This window comes from Mesocricetus auratus, unplaced genomic scaffold, assembly GCF_017639785.1.
Source record: "Mesocricetus auratus isolate SY011 unplaced genomic scaffold, BCM_Maur_2.0 Super-Scaffold_15014, whole genome shotgun sequence".
Classification (NCBI taxonomy): Eukaryota; Metazoa; Chordata; class Mammalia; order Rodentia; family Cricetidae; genus Mesocricetus; species Mesocricetus auratus.
In genome coordinates, this window is record NW_024429186.1 from 43,296,893 (window position 1) to 43,319,285 (window position 22,393).

Here is a 22,393-nt window from a genome sequence, read left to right on the forward strand (position 1 = left end):
CTAAATCTGATAGGTCTTAATAAGGACCTGCAGAGGAAACATCACTAAGTTAAGCAATACATATTTTCTAATTAAAAATTGTTCCACAACAAATCTTAAAATTAATTGCACCACAAAAATTCCCAAAGGATGAGGTTAGTGTTCCTGGTTTCTGGAGTGAAGTATGAAGTCACTGTTTTGTGGACATTTAAAGCATTAAAACGTGGACATTCAGAATTCCAAAACAACTCACTGACGGGACCCCTGCCCTGCACCTGTATCAAAGTACTCACTAAAGGCACAGTTTAGTTGAACAATAATTAGAGTGAAATGGCTTAGATCTTAGGTATCACCTTTCAGTTATTTAAAACTATTAGATATAAGAAAATGATTAAAACTTCTTGTGAGCACCCAATCTTGGGTAAGATCCAAAGTGCATGCCACTTCCTTGTGGGTTTTCTATGACTCTGACAGTATTTACTTAGCATTCTAGTTAACGGTAGATAAGAAACAAAGACACAGCTCAGCTCTCTGCAATCTGTTTGCAACATGTCCACACAATTCTCATACTTTGGAGTTAAATGTTTAATACATTCAGTCAACTGTCTATGATTAATAGTGATTTTCATTTCTACACAATTCTCATAATTAGGATCAGTTGTATGATCAGTTTTTAGTAGGAACCAGGGGAAAAGTAAACTTGAGGATGCCTCTTGCCCTCAGACGTGTTACAAGTCACCTGGTCATTTTTAACTTCTTAGCTGCATGGGGACATTGTGCATACCTGCCTGTACAGAGCCCACAGGGCACTATTCCCACTAGAGAAGTGTCCGGCAATGGGAGCGACTGGGGGGGGGGAAGCAGAGGGAAAATGGCAAGGAGCCAGGGAAACAACTATTTCCATTAGCTGTATGCATACGTGATCCATTCTCAATGCTTACCTCCAATATTCTGAATTATTATTGTGCCTGCCACCACCACCTGAAAAAGAACAGATGTATTCAGAAGATAAAAGGGAAAACAGTAGGAAAGGACAGAATTTTATTTAAATTAACAAACAATACCACAAGGACAGAAGCACAACTCACGACCAAAGACAATGGAAAGAATACATTCTGTGTGTTGTTGTTTGTACTGTACAATATTAATAAATATCACATAAAAGTCTTTCCTCAATACCTCTATAGTTACTATAAAGATATTTCTCAAGTTTTTCTTAGCAGTCATGCTTGAATAGCTAAAAAGTGTTAAAAAGCTAGTAAGTGGTGATTATCAATGTCTAATAAACTGACAATGACGTTGGGAAGTCCTGTGATTCCTTTCTTACTGGCTTTATCACATTGATTTAGTAGCTATCCCAAAAAAGACTGGAGTGTGCTGTGTCAACACAACAGCACTAAAGAAAGGATGACCTCTGACATCAGCTGGGCCTGGACCTGGTATTTGGGCTCGTCTCAAAGATTAAACAGCCTGTAGCAGAAAACTCCAGGATACAATGACCACAACTGGAAAACTTAGGCAACGTGTTTCAAACTCAAAAAATGTGCAATAAGCTAAGTCTAAAACAGCAGGTGGTGGCAAGGACATCAGTAAACTGGACCCTCCTCCTCAGGAGCGTCTCCTTTCCAGTCAATCTGCCAGTTGATGGCATTGGGAAAAGTGGATCCAAAGTAGCCAGATCAGGTAGTATTTAGTGCGTCAGAAACTGAACTTCACACTTTCAAGAGTATAAAAGTTGACAACTGGCTAAAAACAAAAAAGGTCTGAGATAAACAAAAAAACGCCCAAGGACTATTCCTAGTCTGTTTCTGACTCCTGGGGAACGCAAAGTAAATGTTTACATACTATATTCTCTCTTAGGCCTCCTGACCACTAAACACCTGGGCTGTAACCACCAGCAGACATTTGGAGCTGACTAGCTACCTATATCATCCAGGCCTCCATGGATTAAGGATAGGTCACACTTGAGGCTCACCTCTACTGTGAATTCCTCCTGGGGCAGAGTACTGCCTATCCTGTAATTATCTAGCTTACTAGGACCTGGAGTCCTTGTAGATGCAGAGGAATCCTAACGATCTGGAAATCTGGCAAGGTCTCTAGAGATGCAGGTGTGCTAGACAGTTTCATGTCAACTTGACACACAAGCTAGAGTCATTTGAGAGGAGGGAACCTCGATTAAGAAAATGTCTCCATAAGATCTGACTGTAGGCAAACCTGTAGGGCATTTTCTTAAGTAAAAATTGATGTGGAAGGGCCCAGCCCATTGTGGGTGTTGCCATCTCCAGGCTGGTGGTCCTGGGTTCTATAAGAAAGCAGGCTGAGCAAGCGGTGGGGAGCCAGCCAGTGAGCAGCATCCTCCTCGGCCTCTGCATCAGCTCCTGCCTCCATGCTCTTGCCCTGCTCCAGTTCTTCCCCTGACTGCCCCCATCAGTGATGGACTGCTCCCGGAATTATACGCTGAAGAAATCCCTTCCTGCCCAGTCGCTTTTGTTTGTGGTGCTTCATCACAGCAACAGTAACTAAGACAGTGACCACTGCTGAGGAATAACTCTTCTGCACACTCTGAATATGCATTACTTTCACTGGTTAATAAAGAGCTGATTGGCCCGCAGTCAGGTGGGACGCATAGGCAGGACAGCCAAACTGCAAAGCTGGGAGGAAGAAGGGCAGAGTCTGGAGATGCCAGTCAGCCACTGAGGAAGCAGGATGTGTAGAAATGAGGTAACAAGCCAAGACCCACATGGCAAAGCACAGATAAAAAATATGGGTTAATTTAAATGTAAGAGTTAGCTAGTATCAAGCCTGAGCTATCGGCTGAGCATTTATAAATAATTAAGCCTCCAAGTTGGTTATTTGGGAAATGGCTGCCAGGACAGGAAAATGCTTACTACAGGTCATGGCAACTCTGATGTTTTCTAGAAGGCAGTTTGCATCTCAGCTTAAATATGAGTTTCTGAAATCCAGTCATTTTGGGAAGACCATTCTGACTTTGTGTATACCACCTTCAATGCAAATGAAACCCAGTGGTCACACACATGAAATACTTCTATTTTCTATGAGTGTATTGCAAATATAGTATCTTTGCACTAACCCCTTCTCCAGTTTTAGATATTTAATGCTTAGAAAGCCAGAATGAATGTCTGCCTATCTATATTTTCTGTGCCTACTACAGTGCATGGCCATAGCATTGCTCAATATATACTCAGCTGATAAATAAATACACAAATTTAAAGATAATTTTTAAAAATTTTCAAAGTATTTTGATTCTCAGAACAGTATTATCCAAACACACATCAAGAAAATGGGAAGATTTCAGACCAATTATAGAAATGGGAAAGAAATACAAACAAAATCTAGTAAGTCCTTACTCTGGACATGTTCTGTCCGGCACAGCTAGGAATGGGGTCACATGTAAACAACGATGCAATAGCCACACTCAGGAAAGAGAGTCCACAGCCCTCAATCTTTGAGATGGTACTGCTATGCAGGGATGAGGGAACTATCATTCGAGCTGATGGTGGTGCCAGTGATAAATAAATATGAATAGTCCTTGAGACACCGAAACAGAAGAAAACTAACCTAACTGTAACACCACCAATAATACTTAAGGCCTGGTAATCTGTAGGAAAAACATTTCCCTACAACTTTAGAGTTAGAATACCACCGAAAACTAGTGTCAATAAAAATTTGCTTTATTTTTATCATTCCAAGGAGGAGACCCAGTATATAAAGAATCTACAGTCCTCAGATGTGGGTAACAGCTGATAACAACAGGTCGCTTAACATTTTGGGTCTCAATTTTCTCACATGTAGACAAGGGATCACTAGGCAATCTTTCAGCACTGTCAGCTCTTAAATAATATGAACCATCTAATAGTTGCTTTTGAAAACAGCCAGGCTATGATTCTAGTTCTAGATTGTTTCCTTCCCTCTTAAGGATTTACTCAGAGGATCCGATCAAAATTAATGAGGAAAACTTAAGAGTCCCATTACTTCTGCAGCTCATTGAGTCAGCAACAAGATTTAAAAACTGAATTGGTTTATAGATGTGCTCCGGAAGGGGTGCACATTTCTCTTTACTTTCCTGTCTCATTGTTCTTTCTCTTATTTTCATTTATTCTTCATCTCTTACGGTCTTTCTCATGTGCATGGATTTTGAACTAGAAGGAAAAGAAATGCCCCATGAAGAGAAAATGAAATTACCTTTCCAGGTAATCCGAATGCAAAGAGTCCAAGATCTTCGTAAGACGTCACTGCTGTTAGGAGAAAGTACAATTGTTGCTTTTACACAAACTTATTTATGAAGGTTATTTAACTCTTACAAGTTAGGCAAGTCAGCTTCAGCCAGTTGGAATTAGCTGTGGCGTGGAGCCTCCGCACCCTGGGATAGGGGTAAAGAGCACTCGGCTGGTTCCTAGGCCTGTGAGAGTTTCTTTCTGAAGTCTTTTTCATTCCCAGTCCAAATGTAACCCACGAGCCTCATATTTAGATGTTTTGTAGGATGTGCCTCTTTAACAGGTAGTGGTGGGTTTTCCTCTCTTAAAAACAAAATCACCAAGGGGGCTGTGGAGATGGTTCAGCAGTTAAAAGCTCCAGGTTGATTCCCAGCACCCACATGCAGCTCACAACTGTCTACAACTCCAGGTTCCCGGGATCTGATGCCCTCTTCGGGCCTCTGAGGGCACATGGGGCACAGACACACAGAGGGGCAAAACACTCATGCACAGACTTTTTTAAGATCAAAAACTTCACCAAGGACTCCTTTTATCATGGCTCTCTAGTGCAGCCCATGTCTGACTTTGTTTCTCAAACGCACATATTAATGGTTACTGTCCATTTCAACTAGGTTTCTAATTACTGTAAGATAACCAATATCAGCATGCTAATATTGGTAACCAGCTAAGTGACATTTTCTACCTATCTGACAGCTCTTGTCTGTGGAGGCCATCAAGGGTAGATCTGGGTTTCTCTGGAATATTCTGAAACACCAAACGTTTCAAAACAAAACAAAACAAACAAGCAAACAAACAAAAACCCAAACAGCCAAACAAACAAAAACATCCAATATGTAGCTGAGGTCTACCCACCTTAAAATCAGTGATACATGGCTAAACTTAAAGCAGAAGTACTGACTTTGGGGAAATCTTTAAAGACGCATGCTTTGTACAGCTGGAGTCTACCTACAATAGGCAGGCATTAGCAAATCCAGGCTACTCAGCCTATGTTAATTCAATGCCTGATTTCCTGAGAACACCCTGCTTCCCTCTACAGGACATGTGTACTTGCATACATACTATCCAAATAGAAATTTTCACTGGCAAGAATTTCTAAACATGGCACACATAGTAAGATGAGATATAATAGCTACACCATTTGCCTTCCCAAGTGCTTAGAGTGATGATAAAAGTGTTCACAATGGAAACAGTGCCTTCATCCTATAATTAGGGAGGGGCACATACTTTCTTTTTACATCATAAAAATGTTAAATTACATTCTCATTTCATTATGTTCAAGAAGTATGGCTATTAAGAACATATGGAAATTAAAGGTCTTGTAAAAGAGCCACATGTTCTCAGTCCATACGGCTTTGCATTTTAACCAGTGATGCTGCTGTTTACGGAGCTCTACAGTCTGAGAAGTGCACACGCCCATAGTGCTCACACTGAAGAGAAGCATGCTGGGAGACACCAAGGTTTGCGACAGCAATAATTTCTGCTGGTTACAGATGTGGCTCATTATTTAAAGCCACTTTTAATACATCTCTTAAGACGTACTTGGGCTTTCTCTCAACTGCCACTTGAGAACAAAACAAAAACAAAAACAAAAAAACAACTTTTTTGGTATTTTCATAATGAAGGACATTTAGGTACATAAAAATAAGCTTTTTAAAATCATAGGTGGTTGTCCACACAGTAACTATGGAACCAGGATGAAAACAGTGGGATACTAAATCATAAAAAGGTATTAATAATTAACAAAATCTTCATTTTAATCTATTGTCAAAGTTCATCAAAGGATTTGGGCATTATTTGAGTGATCTATTTTTAAAAATGCATTTACATTCTGCTAAACACAGCACACACGTACAATTTAGTATTGGATTGGGAAGACATATTTTTACTATGGGCAGACCATGTATGAAGGTCACATGGGCTCAAGGAAGCCCATAGTCATGCTCAGGTGTGCCTTGATTCACGCAGCCTTTTTCTCTCAACTCTGTGCTTAAACTCTGCATTTGAAATGCCATTTTATGACTTCCTCTTCCTGTAAGCCACCTGAGGTAACCTGTGAAGATGGTTCTCTACTCTCTCAACCCAGAAAACCTTATAAAATCATGCAAGTCAAGAGGTTCAAATCTCTGGGTTCACTTTAAGAATACCCGTGAAACTGCCCAGGCCATCAAGGGTATGCATATCTGAAAAGCCACCAAATACCTGAAAGATGTCACTTTGAAGAAGCAATGTGTGCCATTCTGGCGGTACAATGGTAGAGTCGCAGGTGCGCCCAAGTCAAACAGTGGGGCTGGACACAGGGTGGGTGGCCAAAAAAGAGTGCTCAATTTTTGCTGCACACGCTTAAAAATGCAGAGAGTAATGCTGAGCTTAAGGGTCTAGACGCAGATTCTCTGGTCATGGAACACATCCAGGTGAACAACACATCCAAGATACATAGACAAATTTACAGAGCTCACAGCTGGATTAAACCATACATGAGCTCCCCCCTGCTACATCAAGATGATCCTCACGGAAAAGGAACAGATTGTTCCAAAGCCAGAAGAGGAGGTTGCACAGAAGACAAAGATATCCCAGAAGAAACTGAAGAAACAAAAACTTCTGGCACGGGAATAAATTCGGCATAAAATAAATGCAGATAAAAGTAAAAAAGAAATGTCATTTTATAAATTCTAACTAATTCACACTGGCTTGTACAGAAACTCTTCTCTGTGAGAGGCCAAGGATCCAGTTTTCCCTGAGGCGTGGTCCCTAGAACGTCATGAAAACTGAGGGTAACAGTCCCTGCTGCTGGCAGGATTACAGAATGCACGCACCATTACTCCAGACTTCCATTTTTGCTTAAGAAAAACATTTCTGTGTTGTCAGGTTTTTTTTGTCACTTTATACAAATTACCTGACCTAAATGCCTTACTATTTGAAAAACAAATTCCTGGTTTTCCAATAATAAATATCTTCCTCCAACTCTCCTGGACTTTTTCCCTTTAATTACTTTCTATTCAGAGGTAACGGTAACTCATAAGCAATGCCACTCATGTTTGCTGTCTTCCTCAGTGACTTCCACATTTATGTCTATATTAGACAGAGCTTGTGAGTTTAAACTGGCATACTCAATTAACTCATCAACATTCCAGAAATAAGCACTCACTAGCATTTATGTAATTTAAGCTGGAGTAAATATAATTCAACAGAATAACCACAGTGATGCACACAATGAGATAACTTTATAGACAGAGAATGGACGTTGATGTGGACAGCACAGCTCCATCTTCACAACTCTGAGATTCTTGTGACAATAACACATTAAAGTACATTATTTCAAAGTTTTCTCTATTCTAACATATGATTTCTACTTAAATTCCCTTTCATATTTTCTAGGCTATAATTAATTTTTCCTTTGGGTTAAGTTGTTCTGGAACCAAAATTCTTCTCTTCTCATAAGTAAAATTGTTTAACATCCCATTAATTCCCTTACAATATCATAGATTATGTGTCAAGAACATACATACTTCTTATTTTGAACAGATCTAATATGGCAACTGAAAATCACATCAGACCGTGTTTTAAAATGAAAATAATTATAATTTAGGTGGTGTTAAAAAAGAGAAAGGCCAGGAGGTGGTAGTGTACACCTTTAATCCCAGCACTTGGGGGGCAGAGGCAGGCGGATCTCTGTGAGTTCGAGACCAGCTTGGTCTATAAGAGTTAGTTCCAAGACAGCCTTCAAAGCCACAGAGAAACCCTGTCTCCAAAAACCAGAGAGAGAGAGAGAGAGAGAGAGAGAGAGAGAGAGAGAGAGAGAGAGAGAGAGAGAGAGAGAGAGAGAGAGAGATTTTTTCCAAGAACTTAAGGCAATGAATGAGGTTTTCCATTGTTACACATGGGACTACATTAAATATTAATTTTCATATTACTATTTTGTATGTTTTTCAGTACATAAGCAAAGATGACATTCATTAAAAAGTCAGACTATAGCTGTTTACTTTTTGTTTGCTTCATTTTTGTGTTGGGTATTTACTGGATCCAAGCCCTTCACATGCTAGATACATGCTCTACCACTGAGCTGTATTCCAGCCTTGTTTTATATTTAAATAGTGGGAAGTAGAAACTGACTGCATATCTAGTACACGGGAAAAGCAAATACCTATTAGAAAAAAAATTCACGCTGAAAAAATTCTAAAGGAAACAGGTATTTCAATTCTAATGCAAACAGTAAACACATCCTTGTTTGTGACAGTACACACAGCAAACCTAACAGCTTAATGAAGGCAGTTTTAGCTGTAACTTCTGACAATTTTGTAATTTCAAACTTGCCTTCTGCTTCTACTGTTTCTTCAGCCTCATAAAAATATCTCCATACACCACACGTCTTGAACTGAAAGAGGGAAAGCACTAGGCTTCTATGCGGAGACTTGAGTCCAGTGCTCCAGCTTCCTACCAACTTTCGGTCAGCAAGTCTGGGTCCTTGCTCAGTTCTGTCACTGTCATCAGACCTCCTTTATGTTGCAAAAATTAGAAGCACTTTCCCCAGCCTGAGATCATGAATATGAATAGTAGCTTCTGGCTTTGCTTGGGGGCTTTGCTAAAATGAACTGTGGACACAGCCAGCCAAGGGCTTTCTCCCACATTTCAGCATATGAACCAAGGCAGCCTTGTGAAACAGTTTTCAAGTGCTGTTCTGTCGCCTGAGTAGTTTCTTCAAATGCTGGTGAGATATAAACTGGATTGATGGTTGGAATGCAGTTTGAACAATGAGTCTTTAAAATATTTAAAACATTCGAACCTGAGAGCTTTTATCTTAGGAGATAAGAATAAAACTAGGGAACTCATTAGATATTTAATCATGCTATGATTTACACTGGAAAAACAGGACTAGCCTCAATGCTCTATAAGGTGGTTAAGTAAATCATGGTAGGTATATCTTATGGGACACTACAGCCATGAAAGTCCATTTACAATAACAAGAAAATGCCAATACTATTTTAAATGAAAAAAAAAAAAACCAGAATTCAAACATCATTTGTAAAGTAAAACGTATAAATTGGTAAGTCTTTAGCACTTTTCTTTTGCTTTCTGTATTTTGGAGGAAAGGAGTTCAAATATGTTATAATGACTTGAACAACAAAAGTGGAACTTAATTTTTAAGAACTACAATGCCAAGCATATTGGTACAGGTCTGAATCCTAGCTACTTGTGAAGCTGAGGCAGGAGGATCACTTGAGCCCAGGAATTTGAGAGACGCTAACCAAGACCCCCTAGAATGGCTCAAAAACCAAAACCAAACAATACTTCAACAGTTCTACTTCTTCTATAAACCTGAGAGCTTGCAGTTACACTGAAATTTTAATTATTTCTAGTGCTGAGGAATTTGCTGCTTGATCTACCAGCAAGGGATCTTTTTCTTTTCTTTTTCTCCCCTCCCCTCAGCTCCATTATACATTTTACAGCATAATAAGCATTTGGAAGATGTTTCAGAAACACGAAAGTAAGATGCTGATAACCAATTACAGGAGTGGCATATTCCTACTGATAGGAATGGTATTAATTATGTAATTAACAGAGTCTTCTACACACAGCACTTGAAGCAAACCTCTTTAATAGCTGAAGCAATCACTATCAATGTATTTCAGAAATCATTTTTGCTATTAAAAGAAATCAGTGCTGTGTTCTGTAGGAATGGAGGGGCTGTAAGTCTTCATCAGTAAATGGGGAGTTTTTCTTTAATGTGTATGAAGTCCAAGACTCCCGTCCTCCACAGGAACCACTGGGAAGCTGCTTCCCATGAAAGAGTGGAGCATTTCCAACTAGTTACTCCAGTGTTCTGTCTGCTTTGCATTTTTTCCTCAATGAAATAGGACAATTAATAAACCCTGGTACAGTACAGGCCCAAGTTTCAGCAGAAGCAATATTATCTTTGGATTTGGATCGAGGGACACAAGTTATCCAAACACAGTTCAACCCTCAGAAAGTTGGCCATTTGGAAAGTACTCTTATTATTCTGAAATTCTTTCTTTCTTGTGTTTTCCATCATTTTCTTCTTGCTTTTTTTTCCTAACAGCACATGAAGGGCATTCTGTTCACTAATTTTAAGACTTCTGATATTAATATACATTTAAATGTCACCGTGCCAACTGAATATGGCATGATTAACAATCTTTTTGTGCATTAAAAGAAAACAATGATAGAATACTAGTGGCATTCTTTCAGCTGGCAACAGAGTCTAATACTGTGTGTGCAGGAATGTTCTGGATTCCCAATTTACTAGTTAACTGTGCAGTGAATAATTTACACAGTCATAGCTGTACTGGTTTTCAACTATTAAATTCAATCTACAGATAATATGGATAGTTGAAAAATCATTACAAACACAAAATAAATGCTATTTACCTTGACAACATTAGGTAGTGTCTCTCAAACTGTGGATAGTGACCCTTTTAAACCTCTATCTTCAATAATATTTACATTATGGTTCATAACAGTAGGAAAATTGCAGTTATGAAGCAGCAAAAATCATTTTATGGTTGCAGGGTCACCACAACCCCTTCCAAACACTGTGACCTTTAATATGGTTGTATCATAGATGATATGAAAATGATGGCTGGTGTTCTGGATATAAACTCAACTTCAGAAACACAATTACCATACAAACACATTAAATCTTCTTAACAGAGCATTTAGAACTTTACCAAAACTTGTTTGGTAAAGGAAAAAGTCCTTTGTTTTTGTTTCTTTGTTACTTCATAGCTGTGGCATTTTCTTATTGTGAGTGGGACTTAGTTCACCATGACTGATGTAACCAATCATTACAAATCTGATGGTTTAAAAAACAAACAAACAAAACAAAACAGAAAATCCCTGCTTTGCAGTTAGGAAGAAAGCAAATGGACTATTTTCTCTTCTTTGGATTTAAAGGCTATGTCATAGGCTCTAGGCAGGATCACAATTCTGTTTGGACAGAACAAGCAGTAGATTTTGGTACCTACCTTTACTTTTTCAATCGTCTCAGTGGACCTCTTGTTCCTTGGGAAAAATCCTCATATTCATGATCTGACATTTGTCTGTGGTCTAATTTTCTCCTTTGTACACACACTATTCACTAACAGTAGTGATAAGTTATTTTGGGAACATTGTGTACAATGTATGGATATGCTAGTTAAAATTCTTTTCAGCTCAGTCTTCTAGAATATTCCGACTCTCATCCCCAACAGACAGTACACACTCTTCCCTCCTCTCTTGCCCCCACACTTCACACCTAGTCCCTATACTTAGCACACTACAGCATATATCATTTGCTCCTGTATTTGTTTCTCCTGCTAGGGCAGTGGTTCTCAGCCTTCCTGATGCTGTGACCCTTTAATATAGAACCTCATGTTGACAAAATTATTTGCCTTGCTACTTCCTTACTGTAATTTTGCTACTGTTATAAATTGTAAAATAAATGCAGGATATCTGATATGCTATCCCCAGAGGGTCACAACCCACAGGCTGAGAACCACTGTGCTAGCCTGAGTTTTTCAGGCAAGGAATTGATTACTTTGTATTCCTAACTGATAAATAAAAGAACATTGAAGGAATGAACGAACCTCTATCTGGACTCAGATCTAATTAGGATTGTTCTATCCACATATACTTAGAAGTTCACACAGTCAAAATGAAGTTGCTTTAAATTTCAAACCACCTCTGCCTTCTGTGATCTCACCTCCATTAATGACCTCGGTATTAACCAAGGGGCCCAAGCAGACTCCTTCCCCTTCACTGTCACTCTGACAACACTCCAGTTTTGACCCCACATCCTGCTTAGCCCATCTCCTTTCTTTATCCCTGGTTGCTGCCTGGATTCCATCTCTATTTTTCTCTTAAGACTTTGGTACCAACCTAACCTCTTATCTCCACAAGGGGTTGCTTCTCAGACCTTGCATGTGTGAAATGTCATTACTGAAACTTCACATTCCCAGGAGCTTGGCTGGGATTGGAATTCTACTTTAGGATCATTTCCCTCCCTAAGAATTACAAAAAGACTGTTCTGTAATCCACTTTACAGCTCCTGTGAAGACTTTAGCTACTGTGGGTTTTGGTTTCTGTCCCCTGTGTGTATGTCTGAGGTTTGTGTATGTAATGTGCTCATAGTGGCATGTGGGAGCACACACTGTGTTGAAGGCGGAGTTTCTTGCTGATCCTGGAGCTCGGGCTTTATGGATAGGCTGGCAGTTATAGCCATTGCAGGCCACCTGCCTTGTACATGGGTGCTATGATCCAAGCTTTCATAACAGACCCTTCTAACCAACAGTTACTTCCCCAGAACTCTGGATCTTTTTGTTTCTCCTGTGTAAATGTTTAACACACCATTCTTTTAAACTGGCTCTCCATCATTTATAATGCAATTGGTGTGAATTATTTCACAAAGTTATATAGAAGGAACATTTTATTATGGACCCTGGTTTTCTTCAGTCACACCACCTCCACTGTATTGTTCTGTTGATAACTCTGTCATTCCATCTCACCTCCTTCTGAGGAAGTTCTACTGCTTGAATGTTGGTTTCTTGGACAGATCTAACTTTATGTTTCTGTTTTCATTTTTAGTAGAGACTGGGTGCATTCGCGGTGGGATGGTGGTAGACCTTTCTCCCATTTTCAAGCTCTTTGTCCTTTCTAAGACAATCCCTGGATATTCCTTTAAGTGTTCCAATCCAACCACAAATGTAATTTTATTTTCCCCTTCCTCCAACTTTTATGGTACTTGTGGTTTCTGAACACTTTTAATATTTTCTTATTCTTCTTTAAGGACACATTATTTTTCATTTCAAATCTCAGAATCCATATTTTCACTCTAGACTAGAAGAGACTATTTCTTTTTTCAAATAATTTCCTCCCTCTAAAATCTCTTATACACTCCTCCCTCCTCTCTTTCAAATTCATGGCCTCTTTTTTCATTAACTACCGTTACATACATATATGTATATGCATCTACATTCTTAAATACATAAACACAACCTGCTCAGTCTGTATAATTAACTAGTAAGTATGTTTTCAGGGCTGACTGTTTGGGATTGGATAAGCAGTTGCTGTGCTCCTTCCTGGGGAAGATTATTTCTCCCACTCAGCATCCCTCAGTTACCTGTTCTTCATTATGTAGGGCTGAGGTCTTGTGGGGTTTTATGGATGCATTATTATTAACTTTTTACTTTTCATCTTGTTCCTGTATTATTCTCTCTCTTTATTTGCTTTTCCTTAACTGGCCATATTTGTAGGACCTCAGCAAAATTAAAAAAGTCTAAGGCTGTGATATACCTCCTGCCATAGAGCAGGATTTGTAATTACTGAGGAACTCTGCCCCGTCCACATCAAGCAAACCCACAGCTGACACGAAGGTTCCCTTTTGGTCCTGGACACTGTGGATCTTATGAATGTGTGCCCACCTTTATGCTATCACTGGCACCTCTCCTCTGCCCTACATGACCTCTATGCTCTTCCATCCATCCATCCCTCTCCCCTAGTCCATGGTGACCTCTTCTTTACTCTTCACAGTTTTGCCTCTGCCACAATGTCATATAGCTGGAACCAAATCATACATAATCTTTTCTGGTTGGTTTCTTCTTTCTCTTAATTGTATATATATAAGGTATTCAACATGATGTTTTGATATATGTACTGAAATTATGATATTCACGGAAATAATCATAGCCATTCAACTTTTCCTTCCTTCCCTCCCTTCCTCTTTCTTGGTTAAGAGGAACTAAAATCTATTCTCTTGGCAAATTTCCAATAAACTTGATATTAACTACAACCAACCCTTATCTTACTTTTTGTCCCTCAATCAAGAACTCACCATCTTCTTCTCCCTGCTTCAGTATCCCTGACAGTTTTATTCTGTTATTTTAAACTATACCTTTTTAGTGTCCACATGTCAGTGAGAACATGCAGTTTTTTTTTCCTGTCTGGCTTATTTCACTTATCATTATAATAATATCTTCCATTATCATAATGCCTTCCAGGCTCCCCCATGCTCCCAGCACTGGCAAGATTCCCCTTTTGAGCCTGCTTTTAAAGGTTGGATAATATTCCGATACATGGCAGCTCCCACCCCAGCAGGAGCCAGCCCGCCCAGAGACTGCCAGAGTCCGAGTCCCATCCTCCAACCACCAGACAGGCGAGGTAAGCGTGGACTATCTCCAGACTGCCTCCAGTGCCCTGAGCAGAACCACTGGAGACCGGGAGACTGTGGAAGGTGGATCCCATGCCAATGGGATTCAGCTCGCCCAGAGACTGCCAGCACCATAGTCCCTGTCTCCACCCACAGGGCTAGCTAGGCCTGGGCCTGTTTACAGCCCGACTTCTGGTGATCTGCATGTAGCTCCCATCCCTGCAGGAGCCAGCCTGCCCAGAGACTGCCAGCTTCCAAGTCCTATTCTCCATCCATGGGAAAGGCAAGCCTAACTTCCAGTGCCCTGAGCAGAACCACCAGAGACCTGGGGACTGCACACTGCGGACCCAACCCAAAAGGGTCCAGCCTACCCAAAGATTGCCAAGGCCCTGGTACTAGGACCACCTCCATTCACGCAAGAGGAAAGCCAACAGAGTATTGAACCTGCTAGTACCCACCAAAAAGGAACTGTGGTCACATATCCACCAGGAGAGGAAGAGACTCCTTCTGCACCCACTGGAAGAAATGATGGGAAGGAGACAATATAAAAACACACCCAGCAACAGAAAAACCAATATGACACCTCCAGAGTCTAGAGACTCTACATCCTCAAGACCTCAACAGCCCAATGCAAATGAAGCACATGAGAAAGACCTTAAAAACAACTTCATGAAAATGATAGAGGCCCTCAAAGAGGATATGAGAAAATCCCTTAAAGAAATGGAAGAAAAACAAACAAAAAAATGCAAGAAATGGAAGAAAAAACAAACCAAAAAAATCTAACAAATACAAGAAAAGGAGGAAAAGACAAAGCAAAAATTGCAAGAAACAATTCAAACAGTGCAAGGGTTGAAAGCTGAAATAGAGACAATAAAAAAAAAACATAGTCTGAAGTAATGCTGGAAATAGAAAATCTGGGGAAACGGTCAGATACTACAGATGCAAGCATAACCAACAGAGTACAAGAGATGGAAGAAAGATCTCAGGTATACTAGGGGATATAGCTTCATCGACCAAAGAAAAATCTTAAGTCCAACAAATCTCTAACACAAAATAGCCAGGAAATATGGGACACCATGAAAAGACCAAACCTAAGAATAATAGGTATAGAAGAAGGTGAAGAAAACCACCTCAAAGGAGCAGAAAACATATTCAACAAAATCATAGAAGAAAACTTTCCCAACCTAAAGAAAGACATGTACAAGAAGCTTACAGAACACCAAATAGAGTGAACCACAAAAAAAAAAAAAAGCCCTCACCACAAAATCAAGACCCAAACATACATAATAAAGAAAGAATATTAAGAGCAGCTAAGGAAAAAAGTCAAATAACATACAAAGGCAAACCTATCAGAATTACACCTGACTTTTCCATGGAAACTCTGAAAGCCAGAAGGTCCTGGATAGATATTCTACCAACACTAAGAGACCACAGATGCCAGCCCAGACTGCCATACCCAGCAAAGCTTTCAATCACTACAGATGGAAAAATAAGATATTCCATGACAAAACAAGATTTAAACAATACATATCCACAAATCCAGCCCTACAGAAAGTTCTGGAAGGAAAACTCCAACCCAAGGAAGTTAACTACAACCAGAAAAACATAGGCAATCGATAATCCCACTTTACCAACAGCCAAAAGAAAAAAAGGTGAAAATTCACACACAGTTCCTCCAACAACAACTCCAAAGCAAACAAAAATAAGCAATCAATGGTCAGTAATATGCCTCGATATTAATGGCCTTAATTCGCCCACAAAAAGACACAGGCTAACAGAATGGATATGAAGACAGAATCCATCCTTCTTCTGCATACAAGAAACACACCTCAACTTCAAAGGCAGATATTACCTCGGAGTAAAGGGTTGGGAAAAGATTTTCCAATCAAATGGACTCAAGAAACAAGCAGGGGTAGCAATCCTAATATCTAACAAATTAGACTTTAAACTAAAATCAACCAAAAGAGATGAAGGAGGTCATTTCATACTCATCACAGGAGAGAACATCTATGCCCCAAATACAAAGGCATCCACTTTTGTAAAAGAAACATTACTAAAACTCAAATCATACATAAAACCTTACACACTTTTAGTGGGAGACTTCAACACTCCACCATCACCACTAGACAGACCACCAGACAGAAACTCAACAAAGAAGCAAAGGAACTAATAGAAGTTATGACCCAATCAGGTTTAACAGATATCTATAGAACATTCCATCCAAACACCAAAGAATATACCTTCTTCTCAGCGCCACATGAAACCTTCTCAAAAATAGACAACCTACTCGGCAACATATCAAACCTCAACAGGTACAAAAAAAATTAGAATAACTGCATGTACCTTATCAGACCACCATGCGTTAAAGTTAGAATTCAACAGCAACACAAATTGCAGAAACCCTACAAACTCATGGAAATTGAATAATGCGCAATTGCACCATTCCTGGGTCAAAGAAGAAATAAAGAGAAACTAAAGACTTCCTAGAATTCAATGAAAATGAAGACCCAACATATCCAAACTTATGGAACACTTTGAAAGCAGTGCTATGAGGCAAGTTCATAGCACTAAGTGCCCATATGAAGAAACTGGGGAATAGTCACACTAGAGAATTAACGGCACAACTGAAAGCCCTAGAACACAAAAAAGCAAACACACCCCGGAGGAGTAGACACCAGGAAATAATTAAATTGAGGGCTGAAAGCAATAAAGTAGAAACTAGGAAAACAATACAAAGAGTCAATGTAATGAAGAGTTGGTTCGTTGAGAAAATCAACAAGAGAGACAAACCTTTATCCAAACTACCAAATGACAGAGTGTGAACATGCAAATTAACAAAAATCAGAAATGAAAAGGGGGTCATAATAAGGGACACTGAGGAAATGCAGAGAATCATCAGGTCATACTTTGAAAACCGGTACTCCACAAAAATTGAAAATTTAAAGGAAATGGACAATTTTCTGGATAGATATCTCTTGCCAAAATTTAATCAAGAACGGATAAGCAATTTAAATAGACCTATAACCCCTAAGGAAATAGAAGCAGGCAACAAAAGTCTCCCAACCAAAAAAAGCCTAGGACCACATGGCCTCAATGCAGAATTCTACCAGAAATTCAAAAAAACAGCTTATGCCAATTCTCCTCAAAGTTTTCCATGCAATAGAAACAGAAGGGTCTTTGTCAAACTCTTTTTACGAGACTTCAATAAATAACCTTGATACCCAAGCCACACAAAGACACAACTAAGAAAGAGAACTTCAGACCAATGTCCCTCATGAACACTGATGTAAAACTACTCAATAAAATACTGGCAAATTGGATCCAAGAACACATCAGAAAACTCATCCACCATGATCAAGTAGCCTTTAATCCAGGGATGCAGGGATGGTTCAACATACAAAAATCCATCCATGTAATCCACCATATAAACAAGCTGAGAAGCAAAAATCACTAGATGCTGAAAAAGCCTTTGACAAAATCCAACACCCTTTCATGATAAAGGTCTTGGAGAGATCGGAACAACAGGAAACTACCTAAGAATAATAAAAGCTATATACAGCAAACCAGCAGTCAACATCAAACTAAATAAACAGAAAATCAATGCTAGTCCTGTAAAATCAGGAACAAGACAAGGCTGTCCACTCTCTCCATACCTTTTCAATATTGTCCTTGAAGTTCTAGCTAGAACAATAAGACAACAAAAGGAGATCAAGGGGATATAAATTGGAAAGGAAAGATCAAACTATTTTCAGATGATATGATAGTTTACATAAGTGACCCCCCCCCAAAAAAAAGACTCTACCTGGAAACTCCTACAGCTGATAAATACCTTCAGCAAAGTGGAAGGATACAAGATCAAATCAAGAAAATCTGTAGCCCTACTATATACAGATGACAAAAGGGCTGAGAAAGAAATCAGAGAATCATCGCCCTTTACAATAGCCACAAACAACATAAAATACCTTGGGGTAATGCTAACCAAACAAGTGAAAGACCTGTATCAAAAGAACTTTGAGTCTTTAAAGAAAGAAATTAAAGAAGACATCAGAAAATGGAAAGATCTCCCATGCTCTTGGATAGGTAGGATCAACATAGTAAAAATGGCAATCTTACCGAAATTACTTTTACACAATCCCCATTAAAATCCCAGCACAAGCCGGGCATTGGTGGTGCACGCCTTTAATCCCAGCACTCGGGAGGCAGAGGCAGGAGGATCTCTGTGAGTTCGAGACCAGCCTGGACTACCAAGCGAGTTCCAGGACAGCCTCCAAAGCCACAGAGAAACCCTGTCTCGGAAAAAAAAAAAAAAATCCCAGCACAATTCTTCACAGACCTTGAAAGAACAATAATCAACTTTATATGGAAAAATAAAAGACCCAGGATAGCCAAGACAACCCTGCTCAACAAAGCAACATCTGGAGGCATCACCATCCTTGACTTCAAGCTGTATTACAAAGCTATAGTCCTGAAAACAGCTTGGTATTGGCACAAAAATAGGAATCGAATCGAACACTCCGACATTAACCTATACATGTATGAATACCTGATCTTTGACAAAGAAGCTAAAATTATACAATGGAAAAAAAGAAAGCATCTTCAACAAATGGAGATGGCATAACAGGATTGCTGGCATGTAGAAGACTGCAGATAGATCCATGTCTATCGCCATGCACAAAACTTAAGTCCAAATGGATCAAAAACCTCAACATAAATCCAGCCACACTGAACCTGTTAGAAGAGAAAGTAGGAGGTACCCTTGAACGAATTGGTACAGGAGACCGTTTCCTGAACATAACACCAGTAGTACAGACACTAAGATCAACAATTAATAAATGGACCTCCTGAAACTGAGAAGCTTCTGTAAGGCAAAGGACACAGTCAGCAAGACAAAAAAGCAACCCAAAGATTGGGAAAAGATATTCACTAACCCCACATCTGACAGAGGGCTGATCTCAAAAATGTACAAAGAACTCAAGACACTAGTCTCCAAAACACGAAAGGATCCAATTTAAAAGTGGTGTACAGAACCAAATAGACAATTCTCAGTAGAGGAGTCTAAAATGGCTGAGAGACACTTAAGAAAGTACTCAACATCGCCATCAGGGAAATGCAAATCAAAACAACTCTGAGATACCATCTCACGCCTGTCAGAATGGCTAAAATCAAAAACTCCAACGACAGTTTATGCTGGAAAGGATGTGGAAAAAGGGGAACACTCCTTCAATGCTGGTGGGAGTGCTGACTTGTACAGCTACTTTGGAAATCAGTATGGAGATTCCTCAGGAAAATGGAAATCAGTCTACCACAAGACCCAGCAATTCCACTCTTAGGCATATATCCAAAAGCTGTCCATTCATACAACAAAGATGTCTGTTCCACTATGTTCATAGCAGCATTATTTGTAATAGCCAGAACCTGGAAGCAACCTAGATGCCCCTCAACTGAATAGTAGATAGAGAAAATGTGGTACATTTAAACAATGGAGTAGTATTCAATGGAAAAAACCCAAAACAATGGAATCTTGAAATTTGCAGGCAAATGGATGGCACTAGAAGAAACCATACTGAGTGAGGTAACCCAGTCACAAAAAGACAAACATGGTATGTACTCACTCATATATGGATTTTAGACATGAATCAGGGGAGTACCAGCATACAATCCCACTGCCAGAGAGTCTGGGAAACAGAACCTTCATCCAGCAACTGATGGAAGCAGAGGCAGACACCCACAGCTAAACACTGAACTGAACTCCTGGAATCCAGTCACAGAAAGGGAGAACTGATGAGCAAAGGAGTTAAGACTGGACTGGTTTAACCCACAGAAACAGTTGACCTGAACAAGGGGAGCTCTTGGATCTAAGACTGATGGCTGGGTGGACAGCATGGGACTGATCCAGACCTCCTGAATGTGGGTGTCAGTGAGGAGGCCTAGGTAATCTATGGGACCTTGGGTAGTATTTATCCCTGGTGTACAAATAGACTTTGAGTGTCCATCCCACAGTGAGGAGGCTCTCTCAGCCTGGACTCCTGGGGGAGGGCCTAGGCCCTACCCTGGATGAAATGACACACTCTGGAGATCCTCCATGGAAGGCATCACCTTCCCTGGGGATAGGAGTGGGGATTGGGTGGGGGGCTAGGGAACGTGGTGGGGGGTGGGGGGAAGAAGGGGAGGGAGAGGGAGCTGGGATTGAGATGTAACGCAAGCTCATTTCTAACTTAAATTTAAAAAAGGAAGAAAAAATAGTCCAATAAAAATATAGACCACTGCTTATCTATCTACCTAAAGACACCCAGAGCATTCCTAGATTGTGAAGAATGCTGCAATAAACAAGTAGCATAGGTGATTCCCAAAGGTTTGGGCTTCATCTTTTGTGTACACACACCTCAGGCAGAACCCTGGAGCATGTGGTTTCTTTTGCCAGATAACATGCTTTTATGACTTCTCCACGCTACTTCAGGCCCTGGAAGTTCATTTCTTATTAGTACAAAACAATTTTCTCTTGTTTCAATGCCACAGTTTGCTTAGTCATTAATCAACCAAAGGGAATGTTGGTCAATCCCTGACAATTATAAATAAAATTGTTATAAACATTTATATACAAGTTTTGTGTAGACATAAAAGTCTTTGCGTAATCGCGAAGAGGGCAATCCTGGCAGACCCTATGGTAGTGTATGGTTTTGTAAGAATAAATAACAAGAAAACAAAGGCCTGCCCGACTGCATTCCAGGGTGGCCACGAAGGCCGCTCCTCAGGGTACCATCCTTGCAGCATCTGTAGAGACAAGGCTCTGGATCTGCCACCTAAGTATATTGATGAAGGCATCCCATTGCTGTTTCTCTATCCTTTTCTGTGGTTGTTTCAGCATGAATCCTTTTCGGAACTGTGAACAGTTAACCTAATTAATCTTTACCAACACAAAATCAAAACTGGAGTCAAACACTGGGGTGAGAACCTGAAAGATCCAGACAGGAAGCAGCCACCTCTTGCTTCCTGCACTCCAGCTCCTCAGCTATCCCCGGACAAACTGTATGGTACTGAGACCATAAACGGAAGCTCTGGCTTACTGAGTGACAGGTTTAATCATGCAATGGTCACACAGGAAGAAGCCACGTCTTTCTTGAAAGGTGCCCTCGTTATTGTAGCTGGACGAATTTTATTTCGGGCAGAAGAAATTCTATACCAAGCACTCCTCTAATCCCTGATGAGAGGAGATGCCCATGCCAGCATTCTAGAACAGTTATCAGGTCTCTTCCTCAGCTTGCCTGCCGCTGTTCACTTACATTCTGCCTTCAGGAAGATGACTCAGAGTCAAATGCAGAACCCTCTTTGACTTCCTCTAGAAAATAGGCTTCAAGGTTCGCATGGTGGGAAATGGCAGCAGACTGTGTATGACTTGGGGCTATGAAGTGCAAGGCTGAACTGTCCTGGGTAAATATACACCACCTTTTACTGTCTCACATACGACAAAATCTACCCCATGCAGTTGTTAGAAGGTTACACATGTAAATCTCTTATGACATTGCTGAGCACACAATCACTATAACAAATGCTATTCTTAAAGGGGTTTGAGTTGTCACTGCAGGTAAGAAAGGAAAGGGAGCTGGGCATGGTGGCACACGCCTTTAATACCAACACTAAGGAGGCAGAGGCAGGTGGAACTCTGTCAATTCGAGGTCAGCCAGGGCTACATAGGAAGTTCCAGGCCAGTCTGGATAGATGGTTCTGCACTTAAAAGAACTGGCTACTCTTCCAGAGGTCCTGAGTTTAATTCTCAGCAACTGCATGGCGGCTCACAATCCAATGCCCTCTTCTTGTGTGTAGCCATAGACAACAAAGCACCAATGTACATTAAAGACATTAATAAATACATCTTCAAAAAAAAGATGGTTACAGGCCAGCAAGGCCACTGTGGTGGTTTGACTGAGAATGATGCCCCCACAGACATGTGCATTTGAATGTTTGGTCTCCAGCTGGTGAAAGTGTTTCAGAAGGATTAGGAGGTGTGGCCTTGTTGGAGATGTGTCACAGGGGGTGCCAAAGC

At 40.1% G+C, this 22,393-nt stretch overlaps 1 protein-coding gene and 1 pseudogene across 3 annotated transcripts in view; one reads left to right on the plus strand and one right to left on the minus strand.

The window, feature by feature from the left end:
• Slc38a6 (solute carrier family 38 member 6) overlaps nucleotides 1-22,393 on the minus strand; it is a 64,310-nt gene that overhangs the window by 34,593 nt on the left and 7,324 nt on the right. For all 3 annotated transcript variants that reach the window (XM_040742937.1, XM_040742938.1, XM_040742939.1), the window contains 2 exons: nucleotides 4,183-4,235; nucleotides 921-960 (listed from right to left, as the gene is read on the minus strand). In XM_040742937.1, the coding sequence (XP_040598871.1) occupies nucleotides 921-960; nucleotides 4,183-4,235 (93 nt within the window). The remainder of the gene's footprint in view (nucleotides 1-920; nucleotides 961-4,182; nucleotides 4,236-22,393) is intronic.
• LOC121139340 lies at nucleotides 6,273-6,827 on the plus strand (annotated as a pseudogene).